Here is a 19,289-nt window from a genome sequence, read left to right as displayed (position 1 = left end):
GTCCCAAATAGGAAAAACGTTGATGTGTCCGGTCACTTCCAACCCCACCTCTAAATGGTACCATCGAATGAATGGGGCCAAGCCAAATGCCATCGAAGCGTCGCAGCGCGCTCCAGCGCCCACGCGCACGCACACAAATGACAGAGGGATGTATCAACAATTCCTACCCAAGGCAACAACATAGTTCAATATTGAAAATGAGTAGACCACTCCTTTAACATTCCATAGCCTGTTAATATGACATGACACATTGAAGAGTAAAGTTTTTTATTTGGGTGTAGATTTTTTTCATTGTTTAACCTCACTGTATTCATTTATAATGTAACATTAGAGCGTGACATTTGTGTCCGCGTGGTGGGAGGGGGGCCCCCAAACACATTCTGCTTAGGGCCCCCAAGAGGCTCAGGCCGGCACTGTTCACATGAATGAATTTGTGAAAAAAAACTCTTGTTACAATATGCATCTGTACTGCTGCTGGATCCAGGGGACTATGATGTGCTGATTGGGTCAAATAATGAGAACAACCATTTGACACTCATGGTCAGTTTCTTTTCATTCTCATCTTCTCTTTATCACTCTGTTTAAAAACATGTCATTACCTCATTCGGGAAGAAAATTAAAATGTTGTTTTTATATTTTGGTCTCTCTTCCATTTTTGCCTTTTAGTAACACAGGAAAACACTCATAAACATATTTAAGCTGGTCTGAACAATGTTGGTCTGGCAATTAGGTAAATAACCTTTAAAATTTTTTTAGGCCATTTTTATTTACAGGGATCCTGCTTTAATGGAGTAATCATGCATCATGTCCTTTGAATGATTGCAATGCTCTTTTCGTTGGGGCTCTATAAAGTCCAACTCAAAAAGGAGGCAAAATAGCACCAGAGAACATTTAAATTTTTTTATTTTTTATTTATAGATGCAGTTAGCCATATCCCTGCCGAAAAAAAGACAATAGATACCATTACAGAAATTATAAGGGTTTCCATTACAAAACCATTACAGACCATTAACCATTAAAACTTTAAAAACCATTACAGAATGCGTAATGGTCTCTATTGTTTTTTCGGCAGGGATTTGAGTTTTGTTGCAGTGCATGCGATAGGTGCAGCAAAGTACACAACAAAACAAAACATTAACCTATGGACAAGATACAACAAAAACAACGAGGAGAAATTTGTGCTCGATTCGTGCTGTAGTGTTTAGCATTATAAATGTAGCAAAACCGATATTGTTTAGTCATGAAAAAGTCTTCTTACAAAACGCACATACAAAGCATAATGTAAAAATTTGTACATATAAACAAGGCATATGATCATTCGGCGTTATTACCTTATATAAATATAAAAAAGAGCTGGAAAACACACAAGAATTTGCAATCCAATCGCTGGTTCCAAAGCGGAGCGAACCTATGAATATGCATGTATGCCCCGCCCATTGGGACAGTTTTTCACGGGGACAGAATTTCACACAACACCGTTCAACGAAACTCAAGATTTCCTCAGTCGGCGCGCGGTGATGTGGAAAATAAAGGCTCTGTTGGTTTGTTGATGGCGAAATTTCTGAGTTTTTATTGTTAACATCACCGGAAGAAGCATAGGTACCTTTTCGTTTTCGGTCACCACCTTTCATGTTTAACTATTGGCCGTGCGAGCTCGCCAAAGTCTGTTGTTTGTAAAATCGCCGTTGTTTTTGCTTTAGTTGAATAAAGACATTCTTGAAATTGTGAAGACATTTAGTTTAATTGCTAAACTACAAGTAAACGAAATTTTAATAAATTTGAACGACTACCACAGGTGGTGCTTGAATGGACAAAGAATGTGAAGCAGCCGTATAGCCATGTAGTAGATTTCTGTATATATTAGACTGAATAAAGAGTGTTATTTGGTGTAATTAGTGGTTTGTTTTATTATATATCTGATTTTTCACAAGTAGAATTTGTAGAAGATATATCAAACAGCTTATCCTGAAAGATTCAGGTCAATATCTTAAACATTTAAAAAGGAATAGCAAAAAACTTCATTTTTCATGATTCGGGTCACACATTTTCTTGAATTTTAATGGAAAACATGGGACAAAATAAAGTGACGATTTTCGAGTTTCAAATGGCCAGTATTTTGTTATTCTTGAACCCATAAACATGATCTTGGTCTCATTTAAAAGCCTTTTTCAAGCTCTTTCTATCTGAACAACTAGTTTTAGCATTTAACCATTTTGAAAATTTTAGCAACATACCTACTAATAGCGATTAGCCTGTTAGCTCATTTATGCCTGTGTGGTTGTAACATATTGTATGTATGCTTTAACCCTGTATATTAGATGCAATTTATTAAATGTTTTAGTAATTATTGCATCCTACATAGGAAAAACGGACTGTTCTTTCTGATCTATGTGACCAATATCTCATCATCCCATCTGCTGCGTGAGTTTCTTTAAGCTACGAGTTACCTCCGACCAGATTTGTGACCACCCTGTGGATTTGCCAGTCATTATTTTACACATCCAGAACGGTTATCTCATCTCTACAATTGCCTCATCGTTGTGCGTGAGTACAATACCTGCACGTGCATTGATTATTTCTTTTTTTCTGTTTGCTTTATAAGTGAAGCGGCCAGTTAACCCACTGAGCAAGCGTACGTCCAAAAGACGTCTTGTCATCGTCTTTTGGTCCATAGGACCTCTTTTTAAGGTCCAAATTGAAATGTGGTCATTGTGGACATATTTTCAGCATCTTATGACATCAACTGCAGACTCATTTTAGACATTATTTAGCCAAATAAAGAGTCACACTTTGCACTCAATTAAACTTATTATTCAAAACGTATTTTGTCTAAGTGTGTGTGTGTGTGTGTGTGTGTATACAAATGCATAAAAGTTAAATACAACAAATAAAAACAATACATTTATAACATTTAAACAACATAAATAAACAATATATATACTTTAAAAAAAATGTGTATTTTCAAAAACTAATGTAAAAAAATTTGTGTGCCCCCTCTCCCTTTCGTGAAGGTTTCTTGATTAAGATGGTCTTAAGTCTGAATTTGTGGCCATGGGAAACTCAAGGTCCTCTACTCATGCTGTTCGGTGTGGGGTTCAGTTCTTGGACCCATTTTATTTACTCTGTACATGCTTCCTCTTGGAAGAGTCATCTGTCGTCTTGGAATTTCATTCCACTGTTATGCTGACGATACACAGCTGTACATAAAAATGGACAATCACTCATCACCATCCATAATCACTGCCTGTCTAGAGGAAATAAGCACATGGATGAATCAAAATGTTCTTCAGTTGAATAGTTCAAAGACAGAAGCAATCCTCATTGGTTCTCCACATCAGATAAGAACATCTACCATAACCTGCATACCTTCTCTGGCCAAATCATACCACTAACATCATCAAGTCTTGGTGTCAGGTTTGTTCCTCATTTAACATTTGAATCTCATATTAAGCAACTTTGCAAGACATCATTTCATCACCTCAGAAATATTGCCAGACTCCGGCCCACATTAACTATACGGGATGCAGAAAAACTTGTCCATGCATTTGTTTCCTCACGACTTGACTATTGTAATGCTCTTCTCATTTGGATCCCTGACAAGAGCATTAAAAAACTTCAGAACATTCAGAACACTGCAGCTCGGATCCTGATGAAACTACGCAAATACGAACACATCACACCAGGGGCCCGTTCTTCGTACGTCGCTTATTACATCCGAGATCAAATGAGACCTCTGAGATGTTTAGATCTCACTAATTATGATCTCACTTATTTGGTTCTTTGAACACCCCTGCTGTTAATGATTAGTATGGCAGGATTGAATTTTCTGAGATCACTGCGCGTTCGTGCACTGCAAGGAAAGGCAATACATATCGATAGTAGAAACACTGATCAGCAACGCTGTGATTGGCCAGTTGTTACAATGGCCAAAACACGCCCATTTTTAACCCCTGCAGTCTGAGAGCTATTGCTGAAAGGTTGTGAACTTTTTATGACACTGAATTAAAAAACCCAGTTAAAGCTACTTGTGTACATAAATCACCATAAATAATGTAACATTTTCTGTAAAAATATAATCTTAATATCTTTACTATGCTTGTCCAGCCCAGTCTCCTGAAAATGCGTGTGAATGGCACGAAGTGTGGAGCTCGTGCGGTGCATGCGCCGGATTCCACTTTGGCGTGCACGTGATGCGCAGGTCCTTCCCATTCACTTAAAGGGGGCATCTTTTTTGTCGTTTTGTTTATTGGTTTCTCAATTTTTTTGCTATTTTTTGCCATTTTCGCTTGGGTTTAGGGTTAGAACAACTTTTTGTTATATAAAAATGACATCCTAACCCCAACTCTAACCCCAACTCCAAGCGACCATGGCTTAAATATGGATAAAAACATTGAGAAACCTGTATATTAAATAACCTCATTAAGCAAATCTAAAATCTAACCCTAAACCCAAGCGAAAATGGTTTAAAAGGCGGAGAAGAGTTGAGAAACCAATGGATGGAATGACAAGAAAGGATGCCCCGTTTGGGTGAATGGGAGGGACTTGCGTGTCGTGTGCGCGCCGGGGTGGAGTTTGGCGTGTGTGTTGCACGAGTTTTGCACTTTTGCTATTTGTGCGCAACCTCAGAAGACTGGGTTAGCTTGTCAAAGATTGAAATTAATGATTGTAATTAAAATTTGATGCTCCTAAAGTACTTTAAGTCTCGTTTAAAAACAGTTAAATGCTATTTTGTCTGTTTGTAACAGCAACTTAAAAAGCAGAATAAAAACAGGTGGTAGTCCTCCATCTTCATGTGATGTGCGGGCAGGAGTGATGTCTCTAAACTGATTGTTTGTGCAGATCATCTCTGGAGCAGTTGCTCTTTCTTAAACCCACAGCCAATGCAACAGTTTCATTTCTGATAAATAAAATTCGAATTGTAGTTTATTATAAGATTGTGTCTTCCTTTCTTTTGTGCAGTTGTAGATAATACACCAACACTTCCAGCAGTTCTCAAGAATGTGTTAAATGAAGTGTGATGTGCAGTAAGGGAATGTAAATGTTATTCTACATCAAGAGATTATAAAGTGCAACTGTTTCTGAGCAATGCACAGGACAGTAAAGAAATCCTCTCAGACGACAAGTGGTTAAATAAGTTTTTTCAATTACATTATTCTTAACTGATTTCTGACTATATTAGCAATATTTCATGTTAACTGAAAGTCCTGCATCTGCTGAGTCTGCACATAAAAGTGTAGTAAAGAAGATAAAGATATGTGAAAATATGTGCAAAAAACTTATTTGGTTATTTTGGTCATTTTTGTCAGGAAAGGGACAGGGTAACATATTTGTAGACAACGATTTAAAGATAGAACAGATAGAAATTACTAAACGAAAACCCTTTCATGCATTACATTGTAAGCTACTTGACAATCTAAAGACAAAATGAAAATAGGAGATTAGTTTATTCAAATGAAAATTATTTCACACTGAGTAATAGTCTTTAATTGTACATAACATCTATTAATGCTGGGTATGATTGATTGCTGTTTTTATTAAGGAAAATTCAAACAAATTTAAAATGAATGTGATCAGCATTTGTCTTCTCATTCGTTTAGGAATAATAATCAAAACACCTGTTACACAAAAACAAGTTGCACAGGTTCAAATAAAGAATATTTGTTATATTATATATATTTTAAATAACATTGCTAATAGAATTAAAGGCGCTCTAAGCGAATTGACGCGTTTTAGACCATAAAACATTTTTTGTTACATACAGCATACATCTCCTCACTATCTGCTTGCTGCCTGTCCGCTGATCAAACTGTAAAAAAACTTTATCTCTGTAGACAGCTCAGGCTCGACAAACGGCAATATCAACATAGTGGCCAAACCTAGCACAACAAAACATAACAAAGTGTTCCAGCCAATAAACGCCAAGGAGGGGGTGGGGGTTGGGCACGTTCACGAAAGCACGGACGGGAGGGGGAGGGGAGGGGAAGGTGTTAGCTACGCGCCGTTTGTTTGAAAACAGTTCAAACATCAACAGGAAGTGACGTCGCACATTATTCGCTTAGAGAGCCTTTAATTAATCTATCTGTTTTTATTACGTGTTGAATTTGAAAAGCTCTTTATATTAATCATGCATCTTACGCAGATTGCGCTCGTATAATGGAGAATACGCGACTGCGTCAGACTTCACATCCTCTTAAAAAGGTACAAACTAATCTTGTTTACATGAAATAAGCCTGCTCCCGAGCAGGTTTGAGCTTACGGACCTGTTGCTATGACAGCAAGTCTAGGATGAGCTTCGAAGAACCAAAATATCCAAGATCATGCCAAATTGTCAACAATCAAATCCAGCTAACTGAGTTAGCGATGTACAAAGAACGGGCCCCAGTTCTACAATCACTACATTGGCTCCCTATTTCAGCACGGATTGAATACTAGGTTTCAGGGACGTACTGGGACTGAAATTCAGCCCGGGACTTTAAGATGGAGAGGCCTTTTACGCAAGTGCCCTTGGTGCACGAGCAGGATTTTTTGCAGTTATTTTAATTCTAGTAGTGTTTTTATGGTATGAAGAGAATCAGATTATGCTGAAGACCTTAAAGAAACTTTAGGATAACACCTGCCTCCTCAGGTTGTATAAGCAAGTCACCACTGCACTAAACACAACCAGGTCAGCAAAACCCAATCTCGAACACATAAGTCACAGTATACTGCTAACTACCAGCATGTTATGTGTACAGTCAGTTGGAGTGATAAAATTGTTACAATAACTCACACATACCCACTCAGATAATCAAAAACTACAATACAGTCCCATAAAATAGAGATTGTGTGTGTACTTACTCACTTTCAACTCTCCCTGGCTCCACTTCCCCTGTGTGTGCTGGACCCTGCCTCTGCTTACTGATTGTACAGCTACATATGCATGAGAAGAACATCAGTAATAAATATGACTTAGAATAATTCCTTTTTTAAATTCAATCTGTGCTTTAGTCAGGTTATAATCTAGTAAGTGGAACTATTGCATTTTATCCTATATGTAAATTTATAATATTGTGCTGTATTTTTCTATTTGTGTGTCCTTAATAAAGCTTTGATTGATTGATATGCCTACCCTGCTGAAAAAACAGCATCAAACCAGCATGGGAATTATGCTGGTCTATGCTGGTAACATATGCTGGTCTTGCTGGTATGCTGGTTTTTTCAGCAGGGTAATATGATTGCCTACCCAGCCCTGCACACTGCCCCATCACTGTTTTTGTACTGGTTCCATTCTCCTCCTCCTCATCAATATGACTTCAAGGGTCATCATCAACCTGTCTCTCTCCATCAGTGACCTTAACAGCTAATATACAGACATACAGGGATTCCTTAGACCATTTTACTGTTTGAACACAATGATGACGTGGAAACGTATGCACGTGCATGTTGGCAATGGAAGTATGGCAAGAATCAGCAGTGAAGCAACACAGACAGAGAAAGTTATATTTAAAAGTTGACTTTATCAAGTTTTTCAACACAGCTACCAGATCCGTGTACTAGTTGAGTGAATAGAAGACTTTAGCAGATGGCCAAATATAAAGTGACCATATATACGTATATTAGTATATTATTAGTGCAACCAAAAGCAATTACCAGACATTTTGATGCTGGGAAACTGTTTTGATAAACTTACTGAGTTGCTAACACGTTAAAACCAATGGGGAACAACAACACCACTTCTGTTGCCAAAATGCGGACGCAGGCTATTTCATCAATTTCATAAGCGGGATAATTTAGAGCGAGGCGGTTCTTATAGCGAATACAACCCCGTGAGTACGGTGTTCATTTTAGGACATCCTCAGACCTCAGCGTCAGTACTCAGGCATCGGATAAAACAGCATCGCGCTTCAGACTTAAAAGCATCAGTTCTCAGGAAAACATGGTCTCGTACATTAGACATCGGGCAATACGGTCTCGGACTAAAAGTCCTCAGGTGAAACGGCATCAGGTCTCGGACTAAAAGTCCTCATGTGAAACGGCATCAGGTCTCGGACTAAAAGTCCTCAGGTGAAACGGCATCAGGTCTCGGACTAAAAGTCCTCAGGTGAAACGGCATCAGGTCTCGGACTAAAAGTCCTCATGTGAAACGGCATCAGGTCTCGGACTAAAAGTCCTCAGGTGAAACGGCATCAGACATACAAGCATCAGGTCTTACTAAATCAGGTATCAGACGAAACGGCCTCAGGCAGAAAGGCTTCAGATGATTTTCCGCTTAACCCCGCCCCTTAGCGTGACGTCACTTTCGTAAACTTCCGGCCAGCACTTAATACAGCACACGGAGACTGCTAAAGATGTAAGGTAAGGCGTCTTTGATATCGTTTATTTTTTTTTACTGTTTTATTGATCGTTACAGTCCATTAAATGTGGAACACATTGCCTCAACTATTAGCAAGTTTAATTGTTACGTTTATGCAGTTAGATTGTTAACATCACCTTGCAAACCATCATCTAACGTTAGCGTGCACGCTGGTGAGCAATTGTTATTAAAACAAATGATTGGAGTTTGTCTTAAAAGTTAAAAATGTTGTATTGCTTAAAATGTTAATGATGCGTTATTGCATTCTATATATGAACTTCTTGATAAACTTTTTACAAAAAAAATGATATCGTAGTACACACAGTAGTACACGTCAAAAACATACATACATGCATACATGCATACATACATACATACATACACATATATAAAGAAGTTAGTAAAAGACAGAATGTCAATAACGTTACAGGATTTAGGGTTTTGCTAATCAATCTAAAGTAATGTACGAATGTCTTACATTTGTTTCTTTTAAAAGGATGGATAAGATAAAAGAATACGAAGATTTAAAAAAACAACTTGAACGTGGTATGTAATAGGGAAACATTACATTACATTACATTGAATTACATTGTATTAGCTTTCTGTGTACATTGAATGCATACTTCTGTAATATTCACATCTGCTTGTAGTTAATCCATCACCAAATTTGACTTTTAGATGAACTTACTCAAAAGGGCTTTGATGCCAGAGTGAAACATTTGCTGAGTGAAGAGGAGTCGCACAGTGGAAGAGGTAAAGAGCATCTGATATCCCTTTTTTATGTACCTATGTACTGTGTAGTTCATGTTTAAGAAATAATTTACACGTGTATATAAATTTTTATATAATTTATATTATAGGCCTTTATATAAATGCTTAATATATTGCTTTCTTGAAGTTTTACATGCATGTGTGCGTATGTGTATTTATATACATAATTATTATTCACAGTATAGTACACATACAAACATGACGTAAATAAAACCTATTATTCTGTAAACGAATAGTTGCTATTAATTGTTATACAACCCTAATATTTTTTACTTGTTTTCATCTATATTTAAAATATCTCTACCTAATATTTTAGAGACAAAAGAAAAAAACGAGAAGGCATTTATGGGTAAGGAGACACATTTAAAATTTATATCAATGGCAATATAAAAAAAAACCTTAATTTGTTTGGTTGCCAGTTCTTTTATTTTATAGTGTTGTTACTGTTTATTGCAAATCTTAACTGATTTCTATATCACAGATGCAGCACAAATATTTACAAAGGCAAAACAATTCATCAAACCACAGGTGAAAAAATGTCAGTTTCCCCTTCGCCAAAAAGAAAAGTCCTTATTAAAGGTTAGTTTTTGCAATTATTATGGCATTGTTGTATGTATGTAATTTGATTTGTGTAGGCCTAAAGAATGTTACCAACCATACATTTTTGTTTTACTGCAAGATAAAACTGAGTCCCATGGAGTGGAAACCACGAACATCCAAAAAACCTGGGAGGTACCAAAAACTAATTCTTGAGGAGGCCCCACCAAGGATCTTAGTCACAGGCAACGAGGGTTATGATGAACTCATCAATATTGCTCAGGAGGCGTTCTGGACGGCAGAAGAAAGAGAGGGAAGTACATTTACTCTCTGTCATGCAGATGGCACGAGGTGGACAAAGGAGCAGTTTAACCAAGAATATGGATCTGTTTCGGAGATCCCAACCCTTTGGAAGAGGACATTTTTTATTGGACGTAGAGAAATGGGTATAGTAGAAAATGTTTTCTCTACCAGGGCGGATGGTGTTTGTGGTCACGGCACGGTATGTGGGTTCCAATGGGATCATAATGTCTAATTTGTGGTCTTGTTGGAACTTGCATATTGTGTTGTGTCTACGGATATTATCTGCCTTGGTGAAACCAGTTCACCATCAGGTATGTACCAAAATGTTTGTGGTAGTCCAGTGACAAAATTATGTTTTTATTGTTGTTATTATTTTTTAATGTGTAAATTAATATTTTTAAATTAATTATTAATTGCTTCTTTTTTCAAGAAATTAGCAAAGTTGAAGTGGACTCTGATATGGTAAGACAACATTGATTGATTCATTTTGTTTGTGTAATCAGTGTCTTTAGAAGCTAGTTTAAGATGTTTAACTAGGCCCTGCTGCTTATTTATTTTGCTTTTTAAATAACTGTAGGATTTCCAGCCTAAGAGATCCAGGTGTACAGGGAAATCCTTAGGTTCAGGTAAAAGTGCTGATGGTGGTCCAGATCCAGGTTCAGAGAGATCTTTGAATGGAGGCATAGAAACAAGCACACACACTGATCCGAAATCAGATCCACCTACAGGTAAATACTTAAACGAACACTTTACCTATAAATGATAAAGTAGTTCTTGTCCTAATGCTGTTTAAAGTGGATTGGTGTCATTAGTCTCTTTAACAATTAACTGACATTACGCTATAATTTTATTACATGGCTACCTACAAAATAAATAAATAGAGATGAAATACTGATTTAAATTCAAAATAAAGCAATTTTAGTTCCTTATTGAACTACGAATGAAACAGAGCTTCAGATAAAAGGAAGATACTAAGTGAATAACTTACATTTCTATATGTTTTTCAGACACAGCTATCATAGGAATAAAATGTATTAGTTGTATATATTGCTTTTTTGTATTTTAGGAGTTTGACAGACATTGCCCTACGAACTGTACACAGATAATTATTCTTGTTATTCTTCTTTTGAGTTTCAAGAAATAGTAGAATATGTCATTAAGTGTTCCTCTAGCTCAATTGGTAGATCATTAAGTTAGCAGTTCAAAAGGTTTTATTCCCAGGGAACACACATGCTGACATACTTATATAAAAATGAATAGCTTAAATGCACTGTAAGTTTCTTTTGATTAGTGTCTGTCCAAAAGTACATAATGATGACAGTTTAATTTTTTATGTTGAATAATTTTAGATCAGAGTGCAAAGGAGTCTACAAAACCAGAACATGAAGCAGAGAGGTGTGTGGAAGGAGAAATAGCAGGATCTGTAGTCAAAGGTGTTTGCCCACAGAATGAGGTGTTTTATGTATCATCTAATGTTGTCACCATCTTACCATCATGTAAGTAATTCAACTAAATTTTTATGTATTTTATGTTTCTTAAAATGCTACTATTGGAATAACGTCTTGCTGTTAAAGGTAGGGTAAGCGATTTTTGAAAAATGCTTGTTGGGTAAAACACACTTGTAGCCTTGCTTGACACTTGTGCTACTGCAAGTCTTTGAGCTTCCAGCATGATCTATGTCTATGTAAACTGAGCCAAACTATTCACACATTAAAACACACAGTACTAAAAAAACACATTCGACCTGGTTTATAGTAATGCACATTGCTTTCACTCATTTATGACATTGTTACCTGGTACATGTGGGGCGGGTCTATCAAAAGAGGCTCCAGATCTTTTTGGGGTGGGGACAGCAGTTACCAGAAATGGCTTGCCCTGCCTTTAAAGATATATTAAGAGTAAAAGGTGACATTGTGTATCTTTGTTATTTGATATCTCAATAGTGTATGTTCCACGCCTGCCATTTGTGGATGAGTCACTTATCAATTACAATGAACGGGACCTCTTGGGTGAAGGATCTTTTGGAAAGGTGTATAGAGGTTCTTTTCAGGGAACACCAGCTGCCATAAAGAGGATTCCATATGGCATAGCAGGACTTGAAGACCGGGACATACAGCATGAGATTCTCGTCTCACTGTAAGATGTTTGTTAAAAAAGAAGATTGTTTTGGGAGAAAGACGTTGTTTTTATTAGATTATATATTGTTAATTGCTTGGGTTTTGTTGATAGCCTGGTGAAAGCCTGCTATTTGTAATTCCCAGGCGACTGAGCCATCCCAATATTGTTCGACTCATGGCAGCAGCCCGCACTGACAACACCTTTTTGCTGGCCAATGAATACATTCATGGCACAACCCTGGATCATGTGATACACAATGGCAATGCTTGTGTTAAGGTGAGAGTGTGTTTTTTTGTCATGATGTTTCATGTAGTTTTTCTTAATGTATACAGTGTAATAGTTTTTCCTTTAAAGCTGCAATCTTTATTTTGTTTAAAAATAAACAAAAATTATTATTGAGCAAGATAAAGACAGTGTTCAAAACTGTGACCTTACTATATCCTTATTCACATTGGTAAGCTCAAAATAATAATTTTAAATTTGAGCTGTCAGGTATGATTTCACTGAAAATGTATGATGTCATTCAATCTCAAATTTGTTTTAGATGGCAATGGAGGCAGTGATGGTTATGAATTGCAGCTTTTTATTTTTTGAAGTAGCATAAGATTTGTGATGTGCATTCAAATCTCTCTACTGTTTTTATTCTATTTTAAAAACTTTTTTAATTCCCTCATAGTTTGAAGGAAACGACAGTCATTTTGTTGCCCTTGACATATCCTTGGCCGTTGAATACATTCACTCAAAAAATGTCATTCATCAGGATCTAAAGCCTGAAAATATTTTGGTAAGTTATCGGTTTACTAGAGAAAGTAAAAAACAAACAGTAACAGCTTGGCACAAGGATGTTAAAACAAAGCTTTATAACATTTGAAGCATATGTAGAAAATATAATTTGTGGAAATACTTTACAGTAAGGTTGAATCCGTTAACCATTATAGAAGCAATACTTCTATCTAGAGCATTTATTAATCTTAGTTCATGTTAATTTCAACATACTGTACTAATACATTTAAAATCAAGTGTTGTAACTGTTAACATTAATTAATGCACCATTAACTAACATTAACAAGAATTAATAAATGCTGAAAAACTATACTGTTCATTTTAGTTAATGCATTTACTAATGTTAACTAATACAACCTTTTTGTAAAGCGTTATCTTTTTATATTATAAATCTGTATATTTGAACTCTTTTCTTTTTAATTGTCAACAGATTGACAGATTCTCTAAAAAAGCTGTACTTACTGACTGGGGACTAGCCAACATAAGGGACACTGTTGTACTACGACAAGGAAGCAGAGTTACCGAAGGCAGGTTAGGACCAATGGGTGGAACTTTTCTTTACATGGCTCCAGAGTGTCTTATTGAGTTTGAAGAGGCTTCTAGAAGCTCTGACATCTGGTCTTTGGGAGCAACATACCTTGAACTTTTCACAAAGTTAAAGCCCTGGACAGTAAAAAACCAAAAGCAGTTGTCTGGCCTAATGACCAAAAATGCACAGCCACATGCTCTTGAACATCTGTGTGAAAAATACAGTTTCATTGCCATGATGCTACACTATGACCCAGCATCAAGACCTGAAGCTTCATCAGTTGTTCTCTCCCTAAAAAAAGTTGAAGGGCCAGATTATCTGAGTCGTTATGGTTACACGTGGTGAATGTAACTTACTGTCGTGACCTTGGAACTGTATTAGAAGTTCAGTTTTTGGCCTACTGCTGTGTTATTTATACATCTGTCAGAATGTTCCATATTGCTACTGACATGTTTGAATATTTGCTGCGTTTTGCAGTTGTAAAGAGCAAGTAGCTCAGATCAGTAAAGATAAGTCTTGATGGAATTCTTGTTTGGACATTTTTATTCAATAAGCACTTCTACACATTTTAAGTACTTAAAATTGAAATCGCTATAAAACACTTAAAGGAGTAGTCCACTTTATAGATGGGGCCCATTGACTTACCATAGTATTTTTTTCCTACTATAAAAAGTCAATGGACCCCATCTCTAAAGTGGACTACTCCTTTAATAATTGAAACAGCTAGAAGGTCTCATTAGCCAGTAGCTCATATATTTCATTTGCTTCTGCAAATGTGGATGGTATGTGAATGTCTCTTCTTTCAATGCATGCAACAAATTTCTCCACCAGCATAAGGTAAGCTGCTAGAGACCCATCTGGAGATAATGGGAAGTTTGTGTCTCTAAGAATGGCCTCTGCAATTGTTCTGAATGTTTCATTCGCCACCAACAAAGGCTCATCTGTAGCACACACAAGTTGTTCTGCATATTGCAGAAGGTCATCATCCACTTTGCAGAGCATATCAGCAAAACCTACATTGAAGAGAGTAAGATGTATTTAGAAATAGGCTACTGCTTTCTAACCATTTGAATTTATATACATTTGAAACTGTACCTTGAGGAGGTAAAGTGAACAGAACGTCTGGCTTTCCGAATGGACCTGCAACATTGCGCTGCTTGCGGATGTCATGAGTGTTCCATAGTCTTTGTTCTGTGGTCAGCTCTTTCTGGAGAAGGGGAAGGTGTGTGTATTGCAGGCAATTTCTGTTGGTCAACATCATCTGGTTATTTTATTTGACTCTACAAGTTCATTTAATTTGCAGTAAACAACCAGCCTTAACTTACATATGTACTGGATTGTCCAAATCAAGGATCCCTGATTCCATCATAGTCTAAAATAAAAGTGCATAAAATTGCCATCACTATGGTTATTAATCAACATTTATCTGCAATTTGGAACGTCTGACTAAAGAAAATAAAATCCTGACCTCAAATGTCACCTGCCATTTTTTGATCCAGGTTTTCTTCAAGATGCTGTTGAAGAATTCAGCTCTCTAATGAGGGAAAAAAAAAGAATACAATAATACACCAACCACTCTAAACATTTATACAAGACTAATTGGATTACATTATGACAATAAGTAAGGGATAATTTTAATTTACAGTCAACAGGTTGTTAGTGCACAATAAAACCCAACAGGGTAATCAAGACCCTAAATTAATGATATCATTTATTGCTTTAAATCAATGGTTCTAAATTCCAGTCCTCTGCCCCCCCCCCCTCCCCTCCCCTCCCCTCCCCCCTCCTCCTCCAAGAACATTTTAGATGTCTCCTAATATGAAACACCTGATTCATGTCACCAGCTTGTTAGTGTGTTAAGGATCCTAATGAGTGAAATCAGGTGTTTTATATAAGGAGACATCTAAAACATTCTGGGAGGGCAGTCCCAAGGACTGGAATTGAGAACCACTGCTTTAAATGACTACTTTCTACATAAGTAAATAATTGGACACAAAATATTAATATTTAAAATAGATGATATTTAGAATAACAAAAGAAATGCAAAAGCAATTGGGTTACTTTTAATTAAATCATATGTTGGCTATTTTTGTTTTAAACTTTCTTGTATAATACAGGTTTGTCTGCACAGCACATACTCCAAAAACATGTTTAACGAATGTTTAATTAAAGTATGCAGTGATTAAGCAACAACGATTACATGCCTGATTGTGGACTGATTTGCCCACTCTGAAAGAGTCTCGTCCATGATCACTAGCCTGCCTGAAGTGAAATGCCACTTGCATCTGTCCGACAATAAGGTTTTCCTTTCCTCTGTCTGCCCGAATAAATCTTGGACAACCTAGAATAAAAATTATTATTTTAAAGCATTTAATACAGTCATGTGAAAAACTCCCCCTGAAAGCCTGTTATGGACATTTCATCTATATATTAACAATATTGAGATAAAGTAATAAAACTAAACAAAAACTAAAGAAAAGTATTAAAAATTTTCTGTAAATTTGAAGAAAAAAAAGAATCCAGAATTTCCAAAAATCTAATTTCTTGTGAGGAAAAAGTAAGGACACCCCCACATACGGTACATCACTTACATCTATAGCAGTGTTTCCCAACCCTGGTCCTCGGGCACCCCCTCCCAGAAAGTTTTAGATGTCTCCTTATTTAACACACCTGAATTAACTCATCAGCTTGTTAGTGACACATGTTTACCATTTTGGAAGGATGCTGATGAGTCGAATCAGGTGTTTTAAATAAGGAGACATCTAAAACTTTCTGGGAGGGGGTGCCCGAGGACCAGGATTGGGAAACACTGATCTATAGGTACACATTAAAACAAGATCAAAAAAATAACATGTTGACATTCTTAACAAAAACTTAATATATATTAGGGGCATCTTAACTTTTTCACATGACTGTATAAAGTGTATATACACAATTTTGTCATTAAGAGTTGCAAGCAGCCAAAAATACATACCGTTGTGTTCCCAAACAGCATCATAGAAGTACCTTGCAATGAAGCTCTGCTGTCGGTTAGAGGTGCCAACCTTAAGCCAAAGAATTTTCCTAGAAAATCTATTAAGACATGCAACTTCAAAGCATAAAATTGCTTAAACAATACAACACTGCAAAACAATAAATCAAATGTTTAGATCTCAGTGCAAAAAATTGAGAATAAAAGCCAAATTAATTCTAATGTATGTACTGTACAAGTTACATACCCATCAATACCAAGATGCACCCATATTCCAAAGAATTTCAATTTGTCATTTCCTGCAACCAATTATAAAAGATGTGTCACCATAGATGTATAATACAAAAATCTATTTTTGAGACAAAACATCAAGATTCAAAAACATATATAGTTCTGTCAAAAAAAGAAAATTCTGGCATTTTTTTACTTTGTTTACTATGTCTTTGAAATGTCTTAGCAACTTTTTGTGTTCCACGATAGAATATTTTTCATACAATGAAGTGAATGGTGACCAAGCAGGTTTTATATGAGGCTTACAACAAAAGGATGGATAAATAATGATTTTTTTTTAAAGATTACCCTGTTAATAGTACTTACCATCAATGTGCCAAGTATAATTTGGTCCACGACTAAAGTAGTTCCTTCGTTCAATTTTTTTTTTCCCAGGACATCTTCTAATAAGACCACTGGCGTCAAGCTCTCCCATTATTACACCTACATCGTTCCTAGAAATAAACAGACAAAGGAACACAATAAGTATTGGCAATAAAAACCTTAATAGGATCAATAGGCTTTATGCCCAGCTGCACTACTTCCTGAACTTCAGCCAGCTCCTTGTTTCCTGTCTGCCATTATTGGACAAACTGATTAATTCAGGTGTGTCTGACCTCAGGAGTCACAACAACAATAATCAGACACACCTGGATTAATCATTTAGTCCAATAATGGCAGACAGGAAACAAGGAGCTGGCTGAAGTTCAGGAAGTAGTGCAGCTGGGCATAAAGCCTATTGAATGATAGTGTTAAAGTACCTGTAGCAAGGCTGGATTCCTCTGACATCACGTACCCGTTTGTGCATGGCACGGATGCCCTGCCAAAGTGACCAGTGTTTCAACTCACTCTGTAAATGATTACAATTTTGCATTAGACACATTCATATAATATAATGGAATTGTAATAGATGTAAAATTGTATTTTTATAAGCAAAGTTATTTCATAACAAACCATTATAGCTTGACGTATTTCATCAAGGGGCCTGTCATAACTCCTCCGCCTCAAACCAAGGGTTTTAATTAATCTTCTTAAATGCCTTTCACTGATAAAAGATGAAAATGTAAATTGCAGTTAACATGTTTGCTTTTGCCTATAGCTTCTGTGGTATTTTAAACGAAGTTTTATTGTATTTTTTACATTATGAACAATATTATCAGTAACAGTAGCATACAACAATTTAAAAATCACCTGATTTTGAATCCAGATGCACAAAGAATAGAGCATATTTCTCTCTGTTTACATCCATTGGCAAAAAGCAATTTTATCATTTCATCTACTTAAGTCAAGGCCCTTTAAGTGAATTTGTATTCGTTTTATAAACTGACACATTACAATCATTAATGTTTACGTTTAATGTAAAATGTAAATAAATCAATGTTCTAGATAGCTGCGTTAACAGAAAACCACAGTAACAGTTACTAAGATTAAAAACAGCAATATGTGTATTTGTAATAGTGTTCTAGCCAGCTTAAAACGTCAATTGGAGGATACTTCTGTGTGAATCCATTCTTCGTTAACACACACACACACAGAGAGAGAGAGAGAGAGAGAGAGAGAGAGAGAGAGAGAGAAATGGAGAGATGTTAAGCACAGCAAGCATTAACGCATGCTAATTACATTAAATTCAGCTATTTGTGTTATAAATGTTTCGTCATACAACACGTTCTACACTTAAGAGACTGCAACGATCAATAAAACAGTAAAAAAAAATAAACGATATCAAAGACGCCTTACCTTACATCTTTAGCAGTCTCCGTGTGCTGTAATAAGTGCTGGCCGGAAGTTTACGAAAGTGACGTCACGCTAAGGGGCGGGGTTACGCGGAAAATCATCTGAAGCCTTTCTGCCTGAGGCCGTTTCGTCTGATACCTGATTTAGTAAGACCTGATGCTTGTATGTCTGATGCCGTTTCACCTGAGGACTTCCAGTCCGAGACCTGATGCCGTTTCACATGAGGACCTCCAGTCCGAGACCTGATGCCGTTTCACCTGAGGACTTTTAGTCCGAGACCTGATGCCGTTTCACCTGAGGACTTCCAGTCCGAGACCTGATGCCGTTTCACATGAGGACCTCCAGTCCGAGACCTGATGCCGCTCCACCCGAGGACTTTTAGTCCGAGACCGTATTGCCCGATGTCTAATGTACGAGACCATGTTTTCCTGGGAGCTGATGCTTTTGGGTCTGAGGCGCGGTGCTGTTTTGTCCGGTGCCTGGGTGCTGGCGCTGGGGTCTGGGGGTGTCCTGGAATGAACACCGTACGTGAGGCTGATTCAAGCTCCACTTTGCGTGGGGTCCTGATAAGCCTGTCGGGGTTGTATTCGCTGCAACCGCCTCGCTCTACATTATCCCTTATATATGCCTATATTTAAATGCAAATATAAATGATTTCAGTGTATAGTAGATGCATCACTAATTGTGCACCTGTCCTGTCCATGCTGCTGGTCCTTCCTCATCTGCACGTCCTGCCACAGCGTCCTTTTGACTGCGAAAAAGGTCTGTTAATTTGGCGCATTTAGCTGCCTCTTGTGCCAACATTTTTATTTTTTAGGCCCCACCCATTTCTTTCTCTTCTTTTCTTGTTTTCGCAATTTTTACCGTCTTGTCTATGTTGCATTCACATGAATCCAAACCTGACCAAAAGTAAACTCTTTTGATCGGCGCCTTTGGGCCAA

At 36.9% G+C, this 19,289-nt stretch overlaps 3 protein-coding genes across 12 annotated transcripts in view; 2 read left to right on the top strand and 1 right to left on the bottom strand.

The window, feature by feature from the left end:
• LOC129416580 (serine/threonine-protein kinase Nek3) overlaps positions 1–19,289 on the top strand; it is a 54,805-nt gene that overhangs the window by 6,617 nt on the left and 28,899 nt on the right. For 5 of the 6 annotated variants that reach the window (XR_012372088.1, XR_012372085.1, XR_012372089.1 and 2 more), the window contains exon 2: positions 2,363–2,544. The gene's annotated coding sequence lies outside the window, so the exon portion shown is untranslated. Of the gene's footprint in view, positions 1–2,362; positions 2,545–3,011; positions 3,415–19,289 lie in introns of all 6 variants that reach the window. The other variant, XR_012372086.1, reaches the window with a different exon arrangement.
• LOC129439417 (uncharacterized) lies at positions 7,821–13,898 on the top strand. 2 transcript variants are annotated; one of them, XM_073872997.1, is made up of 13 exons: positions 7,821–8,329; positions 8,829–8,878; positions 9,011–9,085; positions 9,420–9,452; positions 9,585–9,682; positions 9,783–10,086; positions 10,374–10,405; positions 10,521–10,671; positions 11,293–11,439; positions 11,887–12,079; positions 12,205–12,337; positions 12,738–12,845; positions 13,275–13,898. In XM_073872997.1, coding segments are annotated over exons 1-13 (1,770 nt in total). In that variant the 5' UTR covers positions 7,821–8,327; the 3' UTR covers positions 13,719–13,898. The 2 variants fall into 2 exon arrangements, with proteins under 2 accessions (XP_073729098.1, XP_073729099.1); XM_073872998.1 differs by having other exon boundaries at positions 7,822–8,334.
• Positions 13,890–18,626, bottom strand: LOC129440719 (uncharacterized). 4 transcript variants are annotated; one of them, XR_012372084.1, is made up of 12 exons: positions 18,357–18,608; positions 18,109–18,125; positions 17,806–17,890; positions 17,569–17,659; positions 17,376–17,464; positions 16,942–17,069; positions 16,592–16,643; positions 16,348–16,445; positions 14,842–14,907; positions 14,699–14,745; positions 14,469–14,617; positions 13,890–14,386 (listed from the first exon to the last, which is right to left on the bottom strand). XR_012372084.1 is itself a non-coding variant. In XM_073873000.1 (12 exons), exons 7-12 carry the CDS (start codon positions 16,593–16,595, stop codon positions 14,097–14,099), a joined length of 654 nt encoding a protein of 217 aa, XP_073729101.1. In that variant the 5' UTR covers positions 16,596–16,643; positions 16,942–17,069; positions 17,376–17,464; positions 17,569–17,659; positions 17,806–17,890; positions 18,109–18,125; positions 18,352–18,584; the 3' UTR covers positions 13,890–14,096. The 4 variants fall into 4 exon arrangements, 2 of the variants coding, with proteins under 2 accessions (XP_073729101.1, XP_073729100.1); XM_073873000.1 differs by having other exon boundaries at positions 18,352–18,584; XR_012372082.1 differs by having other exon boundaries at positions 17,806–18,125; positions 18,357–18,625.

This window comes from Misgurnus anguillicaudatus, chromosome 11, assembly GCF_027580225.2.
Source record: "Misgurnus anguillicaudatus chromosome 11, ASM2758022v2, whole genome shotgun sequence".
In the NCBI taxonomy this organism is placed as follows: domain Eukaryota; kingdom Metazoa; phylum Chordata; class Actinopteri; order Cypriniformes; family Cobitidae; genus Misgurnus; species Misgurnus anguillicaudatus.
This window is presented reverse-complemented; position numbering and strand designations above follow the sequence as displayed.

What these genes read in the sequence shown, in the direction of transcription:
- LOC129439417 (XM_073872997.1), top strand. An exon ending in GGAGTCGCACAGTGGAAGAG is followed by an intron (nt 9,086 to 9,419) that starts GTAAAGAGCATC and finishes CTAATATTTTAG; the next exon opens with AGACAAAAGAAAAAAACGAG. An exon ending in ATGGCAATGCTTGTGTTAAG is followed by an intron (nt 12,338 to 12,737) that starts GTGAGAGTGTGT and finishes ATTCCCTCATAG; the next exon opens with TTTGAAGGAAACGACAGTCA.
- LOC129440719 (XM_073872999.1), bottom strand. An exon ending in AAATACGTCAAGCTATAATG is followed by an intron (nt 17,465 to 17,568) that starts GTTTGTTATGAA and finishes AATCATTTACAG; the next exon opens with AGTGAGTTGAAACACTGGTC. An exon ending in TTATACTTGGCACATTGATG is followed by an intron (nt 16,644 to 16,941) that starts GTAAGTACTATT and finishes AATTGGTTGCAG; the next exon opens with GAAATGACAAATTGAAATTC.